Below are 22,864 nucleotides of genomic sequence, written 5' to 3' on the forward strand. Positions count from 1 at the left end.
GAATCTCTATGTAAACATATTTCAGGGTTTTTGTTAATAGGAAAACTGAACAGTATAGAACGCTGTCCTTTTTTGGATTGTACTCCAAAACCATTATATGAATATGTATTTCCTAGGGTAAGGGAATGTTTAGGTATGAAGAGTTTTAATGGCCACCATGTTACTTCACATTTTCTTTCATATATGAGTTTCTGTAAGTAGACCAACAGCTTACTGTTGGTCTCTAATCTGTAGAAAATTTTGATTAAAGAAAGTTTATATTAGCAGAAGTCATACAGCTTTTTGGGTGGAGGTACCTTGAAGCTTAGAGCAGTGGTAGAAGAGTAGGGGCAGGGGAGGGATGCTATACAGCTGCCTCAGATAACCTTGCTAGAAATTATGTGTGGTGAGACATACACTTAGAATTATCACTGCTAATTCCAGTGAGGATAAAGAACTACAGAGAGATTGATGGTGAAAGCAAAAATATAATTAATGTTTATGTTATAAAATACTTGTATTTTAAATATAAAAGTGTCACTCTGACAGAGTGTACTCATCAAACAGTTGCCAAAAGGCAGTCTAGTGCACTCTCACAAACAGTGCAAAAAGTAGCATCAATGAAACATAATTTTATTGAGGATGGTACAATATCTACATTTCCAGCCACTTGTGGAACAGATATGTGTGGCCAAAGGAATGTATCTTCAACTGAATCTGCATTTAATCTAGACCTTTCATGGATTATGACATTTTTTTAATGTGTATCCCAAAAGGTGAGATTGCAAGTAGAGACCGCTTCAGCAGTATTTTCTTCTCGACGAGGAAGACACAGAAATCTCACTCATCTTGTGCCTGTGCTAATGTGCTAACAAATTGAACTGAAGGGACATGAGGGAGGATATAATGAAGATTTCATTTTCGGTTTCTTGTCCTAAGCATAAAAGTGGCAGTGTTTTGTATCTCATGTATGAAAATAACAGTACTGGACTAATATTATCAGGGCAGGTGCACATTATTGCATTTTTATTTGCACTGATAAATTTTTTTTCTTTTTTTTATTTATTTGTTTTATATTTTTTTAACATCTTTATTGGAGTATAATTGCTTTACAATGGTGAGTTAGTTTCTGCTTTATATCAAAGTGAATCAGCTATATATATACATATATTCCCATATCTCCTCCCTCTTGCATCTCCCTCCCTCCCACCCTCCCTATCCCACCCCTCTAAGTGGTCAAAAAGCACTGAGCTGATCTCCCTATGCTATGTGGCTGCTTCCCACTGGCTATCTGTTTTACATTTGGTAGTGTATATATGTCCATGCCACTGTCTCACTTTGTCCCGGCTTACCCTTACCCTTCCCGTGTCCTCAAGTCCATTCTCTACGTCTGCGTCTTTATTCCTGTCCTGCCACTAGGTTCTTCAGAACCTTTTTTTTTTTTTTTTTTTTAAGATTCCACATCTATGTGTTAGCATACGGTATTTGTTTTTCTCTTTCTAACTTGCTTCACTCTGTATGACAGTCTCTATGTCCATCCACCTCACTACAAATAAATCAATTTCGTTTCTTTTTATGGCTGAGTGATATTCCATTGTGTATATGTGTCACATCTTCTTTATCCATTCATCTGTCGATGGACACTTAGGTTGCTTCCATATCCTGGCTACTGTAAATAGAACTGCAATGAACATTGTGGTACATGACTCTTTTTGAATTATGGTTTTCTCAGAGTATAAGCCCAGTAGTGAGATTGCTGGATCATATGGTAGTTCTATTTTTAGTTTTTTAAGGAACCTCCATACTGTTCTCCATAGTGCCTGTATCAATTTACATTCCAACCAACCATGCAAGAGGGTTCCCTTTTCTCCATACCCTCTCCAGCATTTATTGTTTGTAGATTTTTTGATGATGGCCATTCTGACTGGTATGAGGTGATACCTCATTGTAGTTTTGATTTGCATTTGTCTAATGATTAGTGATGTTGAGCATTCTTTCATGTGTTTGTTGGCAATCTGTATATCTTCTTTAGAGAAATGTCTGTTTAGGTCTTCTGCCTGTTTTTGGATTGGGTTGTTTGTTTTTTTGATATTGAGCTACATGTGCCGCTTGTAAATTTTGGAGATTAATCCTTTGTCAGTTGCTTCATTTGCAAATATTTTCTCCCATTCTGAAGGTTGTCTTTTTCTCTTGTTTATTTTTTCTTTTGCTGTGCAAAAGCTTTTAAGTTTCATTAGGTCCCATTTGATTATTTTTGTTTTTATTTCCATTTCTCTAGGAGACGGATCAAAAAAGATCTTGCTCTGATTTATGTCGTAGAGTGTTCTGCCTATGTTTTCCTCTAAGAGTTTAATAGTGTCTGGCCTTACATTTAGATATTTCATCCATTTGAGTTTATTTTTGTGTATAGTGTTAGGAGTGTTCTAATTTCATTCTTTTACATGTAGCTGTCCTGTTTTCCCAGCACCACTTACTGAAGAGGCATTCTTTTCTCCATTGTATATTCTTACCTCCTTTATCAAAGATAAGGTGACCATAGGTGTGTGGGTTTATCTCTGGGCTTTCTATCCTGTTCCATTGATCTATAGTTCTGTTTTTGTGTCAATACCATACTGTCTTGATTACTGTAGCTTTGTAATATAGCCTGAAGTCAGGGAGCCTTATTCCTCTAGCTCCATTTTTCTTTCTCAAGATTGCATTGGCTATTAGGGTCTTTGTGTTTCCATGTACATTGTGAAATTTTTTGTTCTAGGTCTGTGAAAAATGCCATTGGTAGTTTGATAGGGATTGCACTGAATATGTAAATTGCTTTGGATAGTAGAGTCATTTTCACAATGTTGATTCTTCCAATCCAAGAGCATGGTATATCTCTCCATCTGTTTTTATCATCTTTAATTTCTTTTATCAGTGTCTTATAGTTTTCTGCATACAGGTCTTTTGTCTCCTTAGGTATGTTTATTCCTAGGTAACTTATTCTTTTCGTGGCAATGGTAACTGGGAGTGTTCCCCTAATTTCTCTTTCAGATTTTTCATCATTAGTGTGTAGGAAAGCAAGAGATTTCTGTACATTAATGTTGTATCCTGCTACTTTATCAAATTCATTGATTAGCTCTAGTAGTTTTCTGGTAGCATCTTTAGGATTCTCTATGTATAGTATCATGTCATCTACAAAGTGACAGTTTTACTTCTTCTTTTCCAATTTGGATTCCTTTTATTTCTTTTTCTTCTCTGATTGCTGTGGCTAAAACTTCCAAAACTATGTTGAATAATAGTGGTGAGCATGGACAACCAATAATAGTGGTGAGAGTGGAACAAGAGTTCCTGATCTTACAGGAAATGGTTTCAGTTTTTCACCCTTGAGAATGATGTTGGCTGTGGGTTTGTCATATATGGCCTTTATTATGTTGAGATAAGTTCCCTCTATGCCTACTTTCTGGAGGGTTTTTATCATAAATGGGTGTTGAATATGTCGAAAGCTTTTTCTGCATCTATTGAGATGATCATATGGTTTTTCTCCTTCAATTTGTTAACATGGTGTATCACGTTGATTGATTTGCGTAGACTGAAGAATCCTTGCATTCCTGTGATAAACCCCACTTGATCATGGTGTATGAGCCTTTTAATGTGCTGTTGAATTCTGTTTGCTAGTATTTTGTTGAGGATTTTTGCATCACTGTTAATCAGTGATATTGGCCTGTAGTTTTCTTTCTTTGTGACATCCTTGTCTGGTTTTGGTATCAGGGTGATGGTGGCCTTGTAGAATGAGTTTTGGAGTTTTCCTCCCTCTGCTATATTTTGGAAGAGTTTGAGAAGGGTAGCTGTTAGCTCTTCTCTAAATGTTTGATAGAATTCTCCTGTGAAGCCATCTGGTCCTGGGCTTTTGTTTGTTGAAAGATTTTTAATCCCAGTCTCAATTTCAGTGCTTGTGATTGGTCTGTTTATATTTTCTATTTCTTCCTGGTTCAGTCTCACAAGGTTGTGTTTTTCTAAGAATTTGTCCATTTCTTCTAGGTTGTCCATTTTATTGGCATATAGTTGCTTGAAATACTCTCTCATGATCCTTTGTATTTCTGAAATGTCAGTTGTTACTTCTCCTTTTTCATTTGTAACTCTATTAATTTCAGTTTTCTCCCTTTTTTTCTTGATGAAAGTGGCTAATGGTTTATCAATTTTGTTTATCTTCTCAAAGAACCAGCTTTTAGTTCTATTGATCTTTACTATCATTTCCTTCATTTCTTTTTCATTTATTTCTGATCTGATCTTTATGATTTCTTTCCTTCTGCTAACTCTGGAGTTTTTTTGTTCTTCTTTCTCTAATTGCTTTAGGGGTAAGGTTAGGTTGTTTATTTGAGATGTTTCTTGTTTCTTGAGGTAGGATTGCATTGCTATAAACTTCCCTCATAGAACTGCTTTTGTTGCATCCCACAGGTTTTGGGTCGTCGTGTTTTCATTGTCATTTGTTTCTAGGTATTTTTGGATTTCCTCTTTGATTTCTTCAATGATCTCTTGATTATTTAGTAGTGTATTGTTTAGCCTCCATGTGTTTGTATTTTTTACAGATTTTTTTTCCTGTAATTGATATCTAGTCTCATAGGGTTGTGGTCAGAACAGATACTTGATACAATTTCAATTTTCTTAAATTTACCAAGGCTTGATTTGTGACCCAAGATATGATCTATCCTGGAGAATGTTCCATGAGCACTTGAGAAGAAAGTGTATTCTGTTTTTTGGGATGGAATGTCCTATAAATGTCAATTAAATCTATCTGGTCTATTGTGTTATTTAAAGCTTGTGTTTCCTTATTTATTTTCATTTTGGATGATCTGTGCCTTGGTGTAAGTGAGGTGTTAAAGTCCCCCACTATTATTGTGTTACTGTCGATTTCCTGTTTTATAGCTGTTAGCATTTGCCTTAAGTATTGAGGTGTTCCTATGTTGGGTGCATGTATATTTACAATTGTTATATTTTCTTCTTGGATTGATCCCTTGATCGCTATGTAGTGTCCTTCATTGTCTCTTGTAATAGTCTTTATTTTAAAGTCTACTTTGTCTGATATGAGAATTGCTACTCCAGCTTCTTTTGATTTCCATTTGCATGAAATATCTTTTTCTATCCCCTCACTTTCAGTCTGTATGTGTTCCTAGGTCTCAAGTGGGTGTCTTGTAGACAGCCTGTATATGGGTCTTGTTTTTGTATCCATTGAGCCAGTCTATGTCTTTTGGGTGGAGCATTTAATCCATTTACATTTAAGGTAGTTATCGATATGTATGTTCCTATTATCATTTTCTTAATTGTTTTGGGTTTGTTATTGTAGGTCTTTTCCTTCCCTTCTCTTTCCTGTCTAGAGAAGTTCCATTTGTTGTAAAGCTGGTTTTGTGGTGCTGAATTCTCTTACCTTTTGCTTGTCTGTAAAGGTTTTAATTTCTCCATTGAATCTGAATGACAGCCTTGCTGGTATAGAGTAATCTTGGTTGTGGGTTTTTCCCTTTCATCGCTTTAAATATGTCCTGCCATACCCTTCTGGCTTGCGGAGTTTCTGCTGAAAGTTCAGCTGTTAACCTTATGTGGATTCCCTTGTATGTTATTTGTTGCTTTTCCCTTGCTGCTTTTAATATTTTTTCTTTGTATTTAATTTTTAATTGTTTGATTAATATGTGTCTTTGTGTGTTTCTCCTTGGATTTATCCTGTGAGACTCTCTGCCCTTCCTGGACTTGATTGAGTATTTCCTTTCCCATATTAGGAAAGTTTTTAAGTATAATCTCTTCAAATATTTTCTCAGTCCCTTTCTTTTTCTCTTCTTCTTCTGGGACCCCTATAATTCGAATGTTGGTGTTTTTAATTTTGCCCCAGATATCTCTGAGACTGTCCTCAATTCTTTTCATTCTTTTTTCTTTATTCTGCTCTGTGGTAGTTATATCCCCTATTTTATCTTCCAGGTCAGTTTTCTGTTCTTCTGCCTCAGTTATTCTGCCATTGATTCCTTCTAGAGAATTTTTAATTTCATTTATTGTGTTGTTCATCATTGTTTTTTGCCCTCTAGTTCTTCTCTGTCCTTGTTAAATGTTTCTTGTATTTTTTCCTTCTATTTCCAAGATTTTGGATTATCTTTAGTATCATTACTCTGAATTCTTTTTCAGATAGACTGCCTATTTCCCCTTCATTTGTTTGGACTAGTAGGTTTTAACCTTGCTCTTTCATCTGCTGTGTGTTTCTCTATCTTCTTATTTTGCTTAACTTACTGTGTTTGGGGTCTCCTTTTTGCAGGGTGCAGATTCATAGTCTCATTATTTTTGGTGTGTGCCCCCCAGTGGCTAAGGTTGGTTCAGTGGGTTGTGTAGGCTTCCTGGTGGAGGGGACTCGTGCCTGTGTTCTGGTGGAGGAGGCTGGATCTTGTCTTTCTGGTGGGCAGGACTGCATCCAGTGGTGTGTTTTGTGGTGTCTGTGACCTTATTATTATTTTAGGCAGCCTCTCTGGTAATGGGTGGGGCTGTGTCCCTGTCTTGCTAGTTGTTTGGCATGGGGTGTCCAGCACTGTAGCTTGCTGGTCATTGAGTGGAACTGGGTCTTTCCACTGAGATGGACATCTCTGGGAGAGCTTTCACCATTTGATATTACATGGAGCCAGGAGGTCTCTGGTGGACCAGTGTCCTGAACTTGGCTCTCCCACCTCAGAGGCACAAGGCTGACACCTGCCTGGAGCACCAAGACCCTGTCAGCCACATGGCTCAGAAGATAAGGGAGAAAAAAAGAGGGATGGATGGATGGATGGATGGATGGATGGATGGAAGGAAGGAAGGAAGGAAGGAAGGAAGGAAGGAAATAGTTATTAAAATAAAGAATGAAAAATTATTAAAAATTAAAAAAATTAAAAGTAATAAAAGAAAGAAAGAAAGAAGAGAGCAACCAAACCAAATAACAAATCCACCAATGGTAACAAGCACTATAAGCTATACTAAAAAAAAAAAATGGACAGACAGAACACTAGGACAAATGGTAAAAGCAAAGCTATACAAACTTAATCACACAAAGAAGCATACACATACACACTCACAAAAAGTAAAAAGGAAGAAAATATATATATATATCTTTTGGGAAGTCTGAGGTCTTCTGCCAGCATTCAGTAGGTTTTGTAGGAGTTGTTCCACATGTAGATGTATTTCTGATGTATTTGTGGGGAGGAAGGTGAGCTCCACGTCTTACTCCTCCACCATCTTGAAGGTCTCCTGAGTTTGTACTTATTCAAAACCTTGCCCACCCATCCCCTAGCACACACACCCACAGTCCTCTTTGGGATCCATGGCTTTCCATACCAGCCGCCTGAGTTAAGTTGCAGGCACTGGCCATGGAAAGCATCCGCATTAGCTAGTCAGCTAATGAGGGGACTGACCCTTTGATGCTGGCATCCCTAATGTCAGATCTTAACTACCTAAGCTCACAACTCAGAGCCCTACTCTGACATGAGAGAGTTTCACTATTAACTCCCAATGAGATGGCCTCCTGTTGCGTTCTTAAAGATAATTATGATGATGCTGATTTCTGGTTTTGTCATGGAAGAGAAACACATATGGATATGTGACCAATAATAATTTTATACAAAATGTACTGTTACATTAAGGCATTGAAATAATTTTAAGTGAACTGAAAACAGAAAGCATCCACTTCTCATATTTTTCAATCAATTTTTAGGTCCTGTAGATGTCAATATTCTAGCTAAATGTAATCCCTGCTTATCAAATCCATGTAAAAATGATGGCACCTGTAACAATGATCCAGTTGACTTTTATCGCTGCACCTGTCCATATGGTTTCAAGGTAAGTAGAAGCTGTTGTGGGAACCAAGATCTGAAAACGTAGCTTTCCTTGGTGGGTCTTTATTATTCTGTTGTGCTTTCTCTATGTGCTGAGAACTACTTTATTTACACTCAACTTGACCATTCCTTGTCCAGGGGCAGGACTGTGATGTTCCAATTCATGCATGCATCAGTAACCCATGTAAACATGGAGGAACTTGCCACTTAAAAGAAGGAGAAAAAGATGGCTTCTGGTAGGTCATTGGTCTGTGATTTTCTGTGTCTGACGTATTGGAGCAAGAATAAGCAAAGATTCATTTTTCCTTTTTAAATCCAAGGGCTTTGTTTTGAAAAGAGTACCAGAAATTCTGTTCATAAGGAAAGTATGTATTAGTCCCTTGCAGAGATACTTCGATATAAAAACAAATTGAGACATTACAGTATTCTCAGCTCAGGATGCTACAAAGCCAAGCAATTTAAAAACACGCACATGCGTACATTGGAACTAATCAAGTCAGATTAGGTCAAGACAAATTAGTGGCTCTGTTAAGCTAATTAATAGTCAAATAGTCCCCTACTGCAAGGCATATATCCATCTGTTGTTTTGTGTGTTGCTTTAACAGACTGTGTGTAATGATAAGATGTGGATCCCATTGAAACAGAAAAGTAATGACTCATTTCCAAGCCACAATATGTGTAGACAAACATGCTGTGAACATTTTTAATCAGGAGTTATTTAATCATACAGTACAGTTACTTCAGATCTACTTCATGAATCATGAAACAGAGTTCTTACAATGAAAACTAATAACTTCGCATAAGAATGCTAATCTACTACTAAAGCTTGTTAGAAATACCACTTTTTATAATACATATACTTCATTTCTGCCTTCTGTTATGAAGTTGTCTCTTTCATCAAGCCTTTACTCAAAGATTATTCTGATGCCTAGCAAGATGAAAGGTACAATGTATTATGCCAGTGAAAAATTGTATTTGTTGAGAGTTAAAGAGAATATTCATATTTTATAATTGCAAGGAAGACAAAGTTTTATTTTTAGATTTCTATTTTGCTTTGACACATCAAGAACATTACACATAAGTTAGTAAGTGTAATTTTTAAAAAATCAGAATCATTCCTCCTCATTGATGAGCAAATAAGCATGAATTATTTTATTAGAACACAACTAGAGATTAAGATATCTAGGGCTGTAGAGTAAACTTTTCTCATTTTTTTAAACCTGCAAATGTATTGGATTTATTGACTTATAGGACCATGGGGCCATTTGCCATCTTGCAGCCAGCATAAATTTTCTTTCTCAAATTGTTTCTGATTTGGGGGATATTAACTTAAATTGATGTTTACAATGTGTCATTTAAAAGCATTTAAAAAATCAATTTCTTGTCATTAAAAGCTCTGTAATTGATGAGTGTATTTAGTTTTTTTCAATATTTAGACCATATGGTTTGGAAATATAGGAAGGTGTCTTTTGTCTTTTCTTCCCCTGGCGTTCAGGTGTATTTGTGCTGATGGATTTGAAGGAGAAAATTGTGAAATCAATGTTGATGACTGTGAAGATAATGACTGTGAAAATAACTCTACATGCGTCGATGGAATTAATAACTACACATGCCTTTGCCCACCTGAGTACACAGGTAGGAAGACTAGGAAATGCTATTCCATCAATCTGTGTATCTGTTTGAAAGCACCACTGGCACTATGCTGCATGTGTTTAGTAGACCATTGTATTATTCAATAACTGATAGGTGTTTTGGAAATTAGCTGTAATGTAATAATAGACGGAGTTAAAGATGGTTTCAGCCAACCAAATAAAAGTCCTGGGGAGCTCAGTTAGAACATAAGCATCCATCATAAAGTAATACTTTCCAGCACAAAGGAAGTTATCATACTGAAGCTTTTAGTCCCACAACTGAATGACATTTTCATGCAAAGCACTTTTCCTATGCAGACCAACCCACCGATACATATGTGAAAAGGGAGCATTTCTTTACATAGGCAAAAAATAACCAAGCATTTGAGATTCTTCGTGTCCATACTTGTTTATTCATCAGTGAGTGTTTGCATGTAGCAACTCATGTCCTTCAAAATAGATCGCATTAGGAAGATACTGATCGCTTTGGGTAATCTTATCAGACATTCTCCCCCCACCCCACCTTTTTTTTTTTCTATCTTGATACAAAATGTCAGGAATAAAGGTGGTAACTCTCATGAGACTATCCAAACTGCTAAACTTCTGCCCTGGATAAACCAATTTGCTATAAAGTCAACATCAAGTTTACAACTTACTTATTATGTCAGAATATCTATTTTGATCAATTTTTGTGGCTATGAATAAGAAACTTCATAGTTACATTCTTAATAAACCATTTAGTTTTAAAATTGGTAGAGAAAAGGAGAATGTTACATATTTTATTTGTAAGAAAAAATGGAGAAGTACAGTCTGTCACTCTATTCAAAGTTACCATTTTCATTTGGCTGGGTATTTTTCATTAATTGTATTTATTTCCATATACATAGTTAAGAATATCAGAGGGTAAAATAGCTACTTGGATGACTGAGGTTAACATCTCTAGACATGAAAAATGGAAGCACATCTGTATGATTAATTTTCCCAGGGATTTGTTAGAAAAGCACTGAAATTTAAGCTTTTATGGAATACTCAAACTTTGCATTTTAAGAGGTACTTTCTTGATGGGAAGATGCTAAATAGAATAATGAGTTTTTGTTCTGATATCCCGCGTCTGTTTGAGAGATTCTGCAGCTGCCTTTTCTATGGTATGATTTTTTTTTTCACACCAGTGAAGTACCTGATGCCATACGAAGTAATATACTGAGTTTCCAGTAGAAATTTTAGCATGTATCACCAGTTACTCTATTTTATATATATATATATATATATATATATATTTATATATATATTTATATTTATATATATATATATTTATATATATATATATATATATATATATATAGCACTTGGACTCCTTAGTGGCCAGAATTTGAATTCTTTGTTATTTTGCATTAATTAAGGATAGCAAGTATGTCTAATATGCACCCATTCTAACAACTAGGAAGAGTTTAGGTGTTACGTAGCTTTGACATTCACACGAGTTTTACTTGTGTCACACCTCACATACATGCCATTAGCCTGAGTGCACTGATTTTCGAGCCCTTGGAGCTACCCCGAGAATCTGAGTTTTTCTGGATGGGCTAATTTAGACTTACACAAGCAGCCCAATGCTTGCACCAAAATCTGTAGCTAGTACCTTCTTAGAGACAGTTCTCTATCCTGTCATTGTTCTGATCATTATAGGAAGAACTTAATTCACTTAATGTCAGAGACCTCTTTAAACTAACCTACTCTGACCAGGACAAATTGGATCCGAGTATTTCCAGCACAGTTTGGTTAGCCAATGTGTTCCTGAGCACAGAAACCAGGAATTTTTCTATATCCCCTTACCAATGAAAACCTAGACCTGACAGCACTGCTGTATTCAGATGCTTCATACCTTTTCCATGATAATTTACATAAAGTGGCAGTCTCTTCTGCGTTGGTTTGGTTGGGTCCGCCTTTGGCTTTAGATGTGCTCTACGTCATTCCTTATCCATCTCTTTGAGTCTTTGTTTTACCTTCTCTCCCTTTGTTTTCCAAGATCCCTTCCTACACCTGATCTTCTTAAACACGTTTTCTGCATCCTAAAATGATTCAGTTCAGTGCAACTTCCTCTGAAAAGTATTACGAAGCTTCATTTCCCTGTGTCAGATCTCTTTCTTTGAAACACATCCAAAAAACTCCAAAGCTTATTAGCACAACCACTTTAGAGCCAAAACGTGACATCTATAAAAGCTATCATGTGGGAACCTGCCATGACTATTTGTCAAGGGCCGTTTGGTGCTCAACAAGAATGGAGACTCCTCTGGTTTTTTCAGTCATATCTATTGCAGGTATCAGTTTGCCTTAATTCAGGCTAAGGATAAACATTGCACTCTATAGAAAGTTCATAGCATACAAAACAGGAAGATACTATCACTATAACTTTGGGTTGGGTTTTGTGGGAAGTGAAGAGTTTTGCAAATTGACATTAGAGCAGATACCTAAATCAGACATATTTGTAAATCATCTATTAGCTGTAGCATTTTTGTCCATATGTGAAATGAACTCATTTACAAAATATCAAACAACCATCTGCAGATTTTGAAATCAGTGGCACATAAATGGCCTTTAATTATAGGAGGTTATAAATTGTACTCCAGAGCTTTATATCCTGCTTCATCCAAGTCTGCAGTCAGGGAGACATTTTCTTATATCGTGGCTGTATTGTTTTTGATTTAAGCTTGGAATCTGATTAATGAGCATGAGATCTTGGAACAGAACCCCTACTGTGCTCAGAGAATATAATAATGTTGTCACTGCTTAAAAATCATTCAAGTTATAAGTTGCTTTTCTGTTTGGAGATTTTTTTTTTACTCTGTATCTCTGAGGCATTCAGTGAGAAAATGAACTCTCTAGTAGGAATAAATAAGACTTCATAGGAAAAACTTGTAAATTAATATGGTGAAAGTTTTTACATTTGGCACCCACGTTAAGAATCAGAATGGATATGATATGTTAATAGAGAAAATTCAAAGATCTGAAATCAGTCTGACAGAGAGGTCATGATATGACGGGCAGGCTGTAAAGCATGGCTACATGTGTTCAAAATAAAATGAACCACTGTTGAGAAATTTATTAAATTTATTTAAGCCCATGTAACCAGAACTTCACAGTAAATAGTTATTGATTTATTATAGGACAAAACTCTGTCCTTTCCTGCTGCAGGGATTGACAACATAAATTTTAAGGGTCAGTATTGTTTTTCTGTTATGTAGCCGTTACTATCCCCTCCCCACCGAAAGCATCCAAACTGTTATTTTCTACCTAATTCAATCCATCGTCTGTCCTATGTATAACATATGACTGTTGATTGCTAGTATTCTTCAGACAAGATTAATTTTTGAGAAGTTTAACTCACTATGATTCTAAATTAAAATCACTGTGCTAAGGATTAATAAGACACTGAAATTGCTAAACAAATAATTTAAAAATTCACTCCAGGGTTTTAATAGTAACTTGAGAGATTGTGTTTTTGGTGACGGTTGGTCATTCTTTTAAAATCAATATTATATCCTTTCTAAAAATAAGGCATTTCTTGAAAGTAAAGTTTTAAAAACTTCCTCAAATTGCACTAGCCCAGAACTTACAAAAGTGAACGTTGTAAGTGTGGCCCCGCTGCGATGTTGAAAAACTTGACACCTTTTCTTAAGCTCTGGTATGAATTCAGGTATTGCATCGAAAAATGTGGTTTTGAATGTTTCCTAAGAGCCAGAACCCTGGATCTGCTGTGTCAAGACTATGTTTCTTAATTAACCCTCTTCTCACAGGACCACATTCAAAGATGATACAAAATTGATAACATTTCAACCATGGGGTATTGCTTAATGGGATGGCGTACATTCAGTAAATGAAAGTTTCCATACAAGTTGGGTGTGTAAAGGCTTAGAATGTATTTTGTGGAAAAAAATTTCAGAACATTTTAATTTTTCCATTTTGTACCATTATCTCTCTGTTTTCCAAATCTCCAATGCCCACACACAAACCATTATGTACACATCTTACAAAGTAAAGTTGCCTGTTGTTAAATCACCGGTTTAGCCACAGATCTCTTGCTGCCTGTGATGGCATCTGCCTTTTACCTCATTTTCTCCTTGTTTGTGCGTTTGGCCCGGCTGTAGGTAAGAAATCTAAGCCTTGCTTCAGTTTGCTCTCTCACCCTGGGCTTCTCTGTTGTTAATGCTGTGCTTTGGCTTCCTGTGCTCCGCTGTGTACTGCAATGTAAAACGTCTTTTGTCTCTTCTGTCTTTGTTGCTGCCAGCTGCTAATCTGAATGAGGTGGAAAAAGGTTAGTTGCCTTTTAAGTCTATTATTTTATTTTAGTTTCCCTCTTTCTTTCAGAGCTACATAGATTTCATGGTGTGGACATGGTAAAAGGAATGTTGACAAAAATGAAATCTGAGATCAATATGTCAAATCAGTCATTCAGATCCTTGATATGTAGATAGCTATGCCAAACAGTATAAAGAGGGTATCTGAAATGCACTTTACCAATTTCTGGAAGACTGTGAAAGAAATTCTCTGAGTGGTCAGAAGAAGTGGCTAAAAATCAAGACTAATGCTTTCTAGTTTCTACTTGTCTGTATGCTTTTCCTTTTTTAAAGGTATCCCAAACATGTATTATTTTTATCATGAAAAACATGTCATCTAGTACAGTACATAGGCTGTAGCTAGAAAAAATTTTAAATAGTGAGAATTTTCCCATAACTTTAAATTAATATCTTTAGTAATTTGAAACATGAAAAGTGTTAAAAGATATATACATTTATTAAAACATTTTATAAAATAAAAATTACAAAGCCCAAGAGGTTGATTTATAAAATGACATTGTCAAACTCATAGAATGTCACGAGTACTAGGCAGTGTTTTTAAAGCATAAAAAGAGCCATATCTAACCATTGACACTTTACGGTCTGCTTGGCTTTCCAAATACGTCAAGGCCCAGGAAAGGAAGTCCTGTAGTGCTCAGGGTGATCAGCAGGTCTGGAGAATCATCATGAAATCTTTGTTAAATTTTCATCTTAAAGATTCAGAATTATACCTAATAACATTGTATTTTCACTCAGCTTACCAAGAGTCTTTAAGTGCCAAGTACAGGCACAGCATCCTAAAAGGGTGCTTGTCTTGACAGTTGCAGTTGTATGTAAGGCATTAGCAGTATGATTATAGGGCTAACATGGACTATATTGTATAGCAGCTCTGTCTCCTCTTGCTAAGGACTTCATTTTTTTTTTTTCTGTTGCATTGTTCAGATGATTTACTGTGTTTAGTCACTCACACTTACTATGTGCAGAGTTAAGTTAAAAAACATGAAAAAAAAGTTGTTTCCTATTTGGGAATGTAAAAAATATAGCCTGTGCATTCTCTGTGGATTAATGCATCCAATACCATCCTTGGTAAAATGTCATCTTTTCTCTTTTACAAGTACTAAAACAGTTGGTGGTCTGGGGCAGAGATGTCTAAAGTCCGATTCTATCTCAGAAAACACGATGGCAATTATTCTGTCACGGGAAAGTGTCCTTAAATAGTTATATATACTCTCGGGAGCAAGCTTGGCAGTATGATATTGTTCTACATCACCACATGGTTTCATGTGTTGACTAAACCTCATGCTTATCTTTATAAAAGATGTCTCTTATTTTCAATAATCTGCTGCTGACTGAATTTGCTTTAAAAAGCAGTCAAACCATTTTCTATTATTTGAATCCAAAACATAACTAGAAATGAAATTTCAACTTCTTTACAGCACCCAGCGTAATTTTCTTAAATAAAAAGAAACTCTGTTATTAGCTGACATATTGTTAATTTAAAAAGAACTCTGTAGATATGAGCAATAAGGACTTGAGCAATACCTTGTGTAAAACAGTGACAAAGTACTTACCCAAGGATACATACCTTGTAAGTAGGGATCTAGATGCAAACCAGTGTCTAACTGACCCCAAGGCCTGCACTGTAATTTGGAGACCTTCCCCTGGAACCAGTCCCTTCTTATTTGCTGCCATCTTCCAGACTTGGCATCTTTTCACATCCACAGTGGCTCTGACTAATCCTTTGTGCCAAATAAGCTTTTCTTCTGCTGTCTCTTCAGCTGGCTGTAAGTAATTGACCCTTAGGTGTATTTGTGAAGAAAACAAAATTCAGGTGCAGACAGGCAGTCTACTTTATCTACACGTGAAAAAAAGAAAGTGCCTAATCGGTGTCTGTACAATTAATTAACTAATTCCCCTGATGACTAGCCTACCTTCCATCACATAGGGCAGGTGGGATACTGATGAATTTATGAAGCTAACGGGAAAAGCTAAAATTTCTCTCTTGGCACTAAAATTTATCAACTGTGGGGCCTGTCACAGTCTAATGACATCTGTCCCACCTCCTTTAGATGTTTGAGAATAACATGGAAGAATGTATAAGAAAACACTTGAAAATGTAGATGTCTATACTCCAGAAGTATCAAGGGCTGTCAGAGAGGACAAATTTAAGTTTTGGATCATTTAGTTCCAACCATCATCACTACAGTGACATGGTATAGATGGTTTTATGTCATTCCTAATGACGGAAGAATTCTTACGGAATTTTGATAAAGAAAATTCTACCTAAAGTAAGTTATATGTGTGAAGGAAATTCCTCCCCCTCATGGTCTTCAGTCTTTTTTCAGTAAAAAGAGAGTTTTACTGTCTTTTTAAAAATTATTATTTTGTCATTTTATTTGCCATGCTCACTTCCAATGGAAAGGCTTTATTTGAGAATAAGTCTTTGGTTCTCTTTACCCTCTTATTCTACATTGAAGTGTAAGGAAATACTGAATACTGAAGAACTCTTGAATTTGGCTGTATTTTTTTAGGTTTTTTGTATATTTTTGGATTGTCATGATCTCTTAATAACAGTGACTCCTTCTCTCATTAATTGTGCCTCAAGCTGTGTAAGGTCTTTTTTGTCAAAGTCAATATAGCTGCACTCATACTTGCAGTCGTTTTTAACTAGAGAGAGGACTTTGGCAGCCTAATTATATTTTGTGGTTTGCATTCATGTTCCAACCTCTCAAAGCCTTCTTAAATACATTTGAATCTCAGAAAACATTTTAAAGATCCTATTTGCTCTTTAGTTAATAGGCAGGGCCCATTGAGTTCAGAACAACCATTTAGCTTAACCAAGGCTTATTCAATCTAATTTGGATTTATTTATTTTGAAACGAAGTTGAATATTTTTATAGTTTCAGTAGCTGTTGGAATTGGCTACATTATTTAGCCATAATGTTCCTATGAGGAAGTACTGAAAAACACTTCCTTTTTTGTTTATTTATTTGGAGAGGTAAGTTTTTCCATTTTAAAAATTCAAAAGATATTTATTGAGAAAATACCTTATTCAGAATACTATGCTCAGAATTGAAAGTGATATGAAAATACATAAAACATTACCCTTGTCTACCAGGCAGACTCTTTGGTTTGATTCTTCATTGCAAGTTCAGATTAGGTCAGTTATTTCACCAGTACAAAGCCATCACTTCTCATATTCCAAGAAAGTTAACAGCAAAGTATAGCTACTTGACTAGTTTTTAAATAAAGAGAAAGAATTGTTTCTGAACACAAAGACTAATCAAACTTTCAGGCAGACAAGCATTATGGAGCAACCCATTTCATGTCATGTAGAACAAAAGTGAGATTATAAAATGATTTTCTTTTCTGAAACATCAATATCCACATTTATAGCATATTTCCTTGAGCCTTCCTGTTTTGAATTATGCTAAACTTTATCTCATGAGGTTATACTTTGGCTTTGTCCGCTTATGCTTGTGTCCCATTTTGCACACCCTTTGCACCAGAGGACATTTATCAGTGGCTAATATATCTTCAAAAGTTCATGGCTCCTCAAGATCAAGTCCCAATACTTCTCTACTAACAATTGGATTTAATTAAGCTTAGAGAAGTGGGTATTATCTGGATAGTTTATTGATCATATTATGAAACAATTAACTATTGCTAATTGATAGAAGTTTCAGGATAATAAACACAAATAAGAAAACATCAGATTATTATTAAAAGGAGCCTTTAGGAAGAGTTAGCTCTTTTATAAAAATAAGAAGCAGAAACACACTGTTCATAAGTAATCCTTTACTTACTGATGAAATAAATTCAACTATTACTATCACTACTGATAAGGATACTAAATATTCAGATTGGAGAATAGGCTTCTGCTCACGTTGATGTGCTCTGGTGCCTGGGATGATAATGTTGAGCAGAGTAGGCAACAGATAGGGCTAGCCTGGTTCAGCAAAAGAGGAGAAAACAGAAATATTTTTCCTTCAGGTCCAATTCAGTTAACCTGTTCTGGAATGACTCCCATAATCCCATCAGCTGTGTCCACCCTCTAATACAGTTCATGCATCTCCCTGCTACATTGCAAGGTCTGTGAGAGGAGAGAGGATGCTATTCTTTACATGAATAAAGAACAAATGGGAAATGTACAATTTTTTTTAGGAATTGTATGTATGGAATTTTTCAAATTATGTAATGAGAAACATTCAGGTCCATTTATCTTAATCTTTCTCAGACAAGCCATTTACACTCACACTTCCTCCTGATTCCCGAGTTCATCCTCTCTGTTTCTGATGGGGATAGTCATCATTTGGCAGACAAGATTGTCAAGGTATCTGAGTCAATAGGCTACCCCTCAAGTTCAGCCTACAAGGCCATACGTGAGGGTGGGATCTCAAAACACAAATCTGCTACCAGTATTCCTTATTCTCTCTTCCCCCTTAAATTACCCCTTATGCCATCTGGGTCTCCTTCATTAACAATTTGTAAAGTATTTTCCTTTGAAAAGCAATCAAATAAGTGTTTTCACATTTTTCAAAAGCCATCCAGTATCTAATTTGTGCCAGATAATTTGCTAGCAAATGCAAGGGCAATGAAGAGATACAAAACTATAAATAAAGGTATATATCCCTTGCCCTCAAGTAGTGTACTTTTAAGAAATTAAATCTCAATTTATTTCCAATAGGTTGCTTTTTTTGGTACCTTCCCTCTCTGTGCCAATTCAAATAGAGTAAAATTAGTACCATTTTTCTAGGTTTTTCTTGAGCGAAGCAAGAGCTCAAAATGCAAATATTTGAAGAATGATGCATTTGACCCTCCAAAACTCTGTGTCCTGGGGATGCTGTCAGGAATTCAACCAGACTTCCTCCCTTGTTATAAGTATATTTGAAAATGTCATAACAGATTAAATACAACACTAGAATGCTGGTTCAGTTATTCAGATTGCTGTCATGAGTTCCCTTTCCATTATTATCAATAGTAATGATCCTTTCATATTAAAAAAGAAACTAGTTTATGAACAGGAACAAACAGTTTATGAATAGGAACAAGAACAGGCTGCAGTGTCAGCCCTGGAATCCTCCCCACCTCCTTCATACATCCGTGGTCCCCAGAATGGACTCTGAGATTATTTCTGTTTCAGAGAAAAAAGAAACTAATCTGGTTACATTAGCAAAATCTAGTGAGAGTTAAGTGTTCCAACAATGCCATGAACCTATATCTAAAATTGTTTGTGTTTGTAAATATGGCCAACCTGAATTTACAGAGCTAACTTTGGGGAAAATATAAATGAGATACTTATTAATTCCAACCCACCCTTTCTTATTGCTCTAGTAGTGAAAAAAGTGAATATTTTAAACAGAGTAGTTTGAGTTGGAAAATTCCTGAAATCCTGATCTAGGGACAAGATGACCAACCTTTTCTCTGCTGAGCAGGCTTTGAGAACTGAATAAGCCTCAGCAAGATATGCTGTTGCCCAAATTTCTTGGTAGATAGAAAACAACTAGTTGTCCATCCAATAACTCTTCAAAAATGTCTTCTCTCTAAATAGCACAGTTTACCTTGCCAAGAGAAGAAGTCTCTTTAAGGGTAATAATGAACTTTGCATCTGTGTAGTCTAGTTTTCAATAATAAATAAAATAACGGTAAATATCATTCAGCCAGTTTGTAGGCCACGATGCTGTCCATATTCCAGTCACTAAATGAAACTTAAGGGATACTGGAAAATTAAGCATCTATCTTATGTCTCTAATTTTTCCACATTTTAACTTCTCCAGAGTAAGGATTTCATCATGAACATCCTTTTATCATTTGCTGCGTCTAGCTCAAAATATCTTCCCCCCAACATTTTTTAATGAAAATTATGAAACTAAAGCAGGTTTGAATTTTGGTCAAATTAAAAAGTCTCACTCCAGAGTACATGTAAATTAATCCTACTATATGTGGTTAATTTCCTCTTACACTATTCTTATTAGTTTCAGGAAACATTTAATATTAGCTCGTGGATTATATAATATATTCATTGATTTGTCAAAGAATCACTATAGCTAAGAATTTTCAACAACGCCATAAGTTAAACCAGTATATTTTAAGGAAAAGCATGTTTAAAAAATTTCAGTGTCTGTGTAGAAAATGTAAATCATTTTTAGTGACAAGACAACTTAGGTGTCATCCACTTACCATGAGCTTGAATGTCTTTGGCATAATTTAAATTAATCACTTTCAAGATTATTACTTTATAATTAGTGATAATAGAGATGTTGGTAGTTATTTTTACTTGCAGCTATCATTCAAAGTTCAAGTCAGTCTCCAGATTTATTGTAAAGTAGATGAAACAGACATTGGACTCACTTTTCTCCCCCTCTACAAGACACAGTAGTTTGTGATTCTCTTGCCTTTGTCACCTTCAATGCCATAAGAGGAGGAGGGTCTTCGTTACTGTTTGGGCAGCCTGTCCTGCAAACCTTACCTGTTAACACCAATGCCTCTTGGAGAGAGGGCCAAGGGCTGATTGGTCCAAGTCAACCAAGACTCACAGTGCTTTGCAGAGAGGCATCCAGCCCTGGCAGCAAATGTAGGGCTAAACTATGCTGATACGCTCTGTTCAAGCCTTGACTCTTTTGAAGTGCAAAGGTCATGGTTAGGGGCCACTTCCTCTCCTCGTGCATCGCTTATTAAAGACTCTGTTGGAGAAGCTTAAAGAAAATTTCAGGCATGGGTGAGGACAGCTGCGTGGAATGAAGTAGGAAAGGAAAGAGACCGAAGGAAGAGAGGGAAGGAAGGAGGGAAAGAAGGAAGGAGAAAAAGAGAGAGAGAGAAAAGAGAAGAAAAGAAATAGTAGCATAATTTGAAAGTTTTATTCCCCACTATAAACCTCCAATAATTTAGAATTTACCACCTGTATGGGTTCGCTAGTGTTATTATAACCCAGTACCACAAACAGGGTGGCTTAAATAACAGAAATGTATCGTCTCACAGTTCTGGAGGTTAGAAGTCCAAAATCAAGGTGTCAGTGGTGTTAGCTCCTTTTGAGGACTGTGAGAGAAGGACCTGTTGCAGACTTCTCTAGCTGGCCTGTTGGTGGCCATCTGCCCTCTCTGTCTCTTCACGTGGGCTGCCCTCTATGCCAGATTTCCTCGTCCTGTGAGAACATTAGCCATACCAGATTAGGGCCCACCCTAAGGACTTTTAACTTGATTAATTCTATAAAAACCCTATCTCCAAATAAGGTCACATTCTGAGGTACTGGAGGGCTACAACATATTTTTTGAAGGGGGCGGGGTGCGTGGGGAGACACAGTTCAACCCATGACACCACATCCTTATTTTACAAACTCTTGATTTTTGCCCCAGAAAACCTGGTCTTTTCAGTGTTCTTTATGTCACTGAAAGGTACTTCCAAATATTCATACCAGAAACCTAGAAGTCCCAGACAGCTTCCTCTCTCCCCTCCCCTAACCCAATCCATGACAAATTCCCATTTATTTTGCTTCTAAACATCAGGCCATCCATATCTCCTCTACCACCAGCTGAGTACAAGCTAAGTCATGGCTCATATCCCTTTGTATTTGTCTCGGTGATATCCATCCTCCTCTAGAGCCCAAATGCTCTTTTCAAAGTGTGCATGTCATCTGGCCATCCTCTATCCTAAAACCCTTCAATGGTACCTGCTGCTGCCTACATTCACCATGTGGCCCCTGCCAACCTCTGTGGCCTTCTCTGTCACCACGCTCTCCTGGGCTCACTCCCAGTCTCTCAGAGCTCATATTTGCCCTGTCACCTCCTGCACAGAGCCACTGCCAATGCTCTTTATCGCCCCCCTTCACCTGCAATCCAAGTCCTACTTCTTCAGAAAAAAATTCCCTCACCATCAGTGCTCCTTCTAGAGCATCAGGACATTTTTTAGCATTCATCACTCAGGCAATTTTACAGTTACTTGTGAAATTAATGGGTCAATATCTTTCTCCTCCTCCCCTCATGTATAAGCTCCATGAGAACAGGGATATCGTTTTTTGTTATTCACCATTATACTCCTAGCGTTAACATAAGTCCTTTTACACAGTTTGCACTCAAAATATATGGCAATGTTAAAAATCTGGTGGTTTGCTACCAGAATTATTTGAAAACATCCATAGGCAGATCACGCCATGGGTATCAGGGAAGAAGCTTGTGGAATAGTTCTAAAACGATTTCAGTAAGTGCAGTAATAAGGAATGCAAACAAAAAGACAATTTTAGATACCAGAAGTACAAATGAAGATTAAGGAAGGCCCCCTTCCTTATAATATAATATAATAAGGAAAGAACATTAAAGTTAGGTGCACGGATCTAAAATGAAGCAGGAAGCAAGGCCAACTCCAGGTACTGTTTCCCATAAGAACCATCAAGTGCACTGAGATTTCTGCCCCATTGCAATAATATTCACAGTATTGGTACCTCAGTGGGATTGGGGCACATGCTGACACTGTTTTACTGAATACAATAATGATGTTCTGTCCAGTTAAAGCATAATGCTCTCTCTACTAACTTGCTTATCTGCATTATTCATCTCTTCAGAAGCATTTTGCCTTTTTTTTAAAAAAAAAAGAAGGTTTTTATAGCCACAGTTGACCTTGCACAACTTCAATTCCAGAACCTCATTTTACTCATGAAGAATTGGGAACCAGAACAATAAAATAGTTCATTTTTCTGCAACCAGTCCACTGTTTTATATTGAATAAGTTGCGGAAAGCCATCCCAAGCAATAACTCAGCAACCCAAATGTCATTTCACCCAATTAGTAGTTTCTCCCTAGGATCTCTTTATGCTGGTTCACTCCAAAGAGAGCATGAACTCTGTTGATCCAGCTTTTACTGCCCCACCCACAAGGTGACCTTAGCATTTGTCATCCAAATCAGGGCATCTGTGTGTGGGGACACTATTGAAAATTACCCTGGGATGGCAAGTATAAACCTGAGCCAGCCAGGATGTATGGTCATATTACCACTACGTCAGATTCTTCAGAAAGACCACATTTACAGATGTTCAGTAAGCAATGAATTACATCTTCTGGACTCCGAGGAATCATGCCCTTTTAGGGAAGAGAGCATCACTCCTGCCTTACTCCCTCACAGCTCT

General features: G+C 36.5%; 1 protein-coding gene across 5 annotated transcripts in view; it reads left to right on the plus strand.

The window, feature by feature from the left end:
• Positions 1 to 22,864, plus strand: part of SLIT2 (slit guidance ligand 2) — a 383,800-nt gene that overhangs the window by 330,263 nt on the left and 30,673 nt on the right. For all 5 annotated transcript variants that reach the window (XM_033856893.2, XM_019928425.3, XM_019928427.3 and 2 more), the window contains 3 exons: positions 7,667 to 7,791; positions 7,926 to 8,023; positions 9,283 to 9,422. In XM_033856893.2, the coding sequence (XP_033712784.1) occupies positions 7,667 to 7,791; positions 7,926 to 8,023; positions 9,283 to 9,422 (363 nt within the window). The remainder of the gene's footprint in view (positions 1 to 7,666; positions 7,792 to 7,925; positions 8,024 to 9,282; positions 9,423 to 22,864) is intronic.

This window comes from Tursiops truncatus, chromosome 5 (genome assembly GCF_011762595.2).
Source record: "Tursiops truncatus isolate mTurTru1 chromosome 5, mTurTru1.mat.Y, whole genome shotgun sequence".
Lineage (NCBI taxonomy): Eukaryota > Metazoa > Chordata > Mammalia > Artiodactyla > Delphinidae > Tursiops > Tursiops truncatus.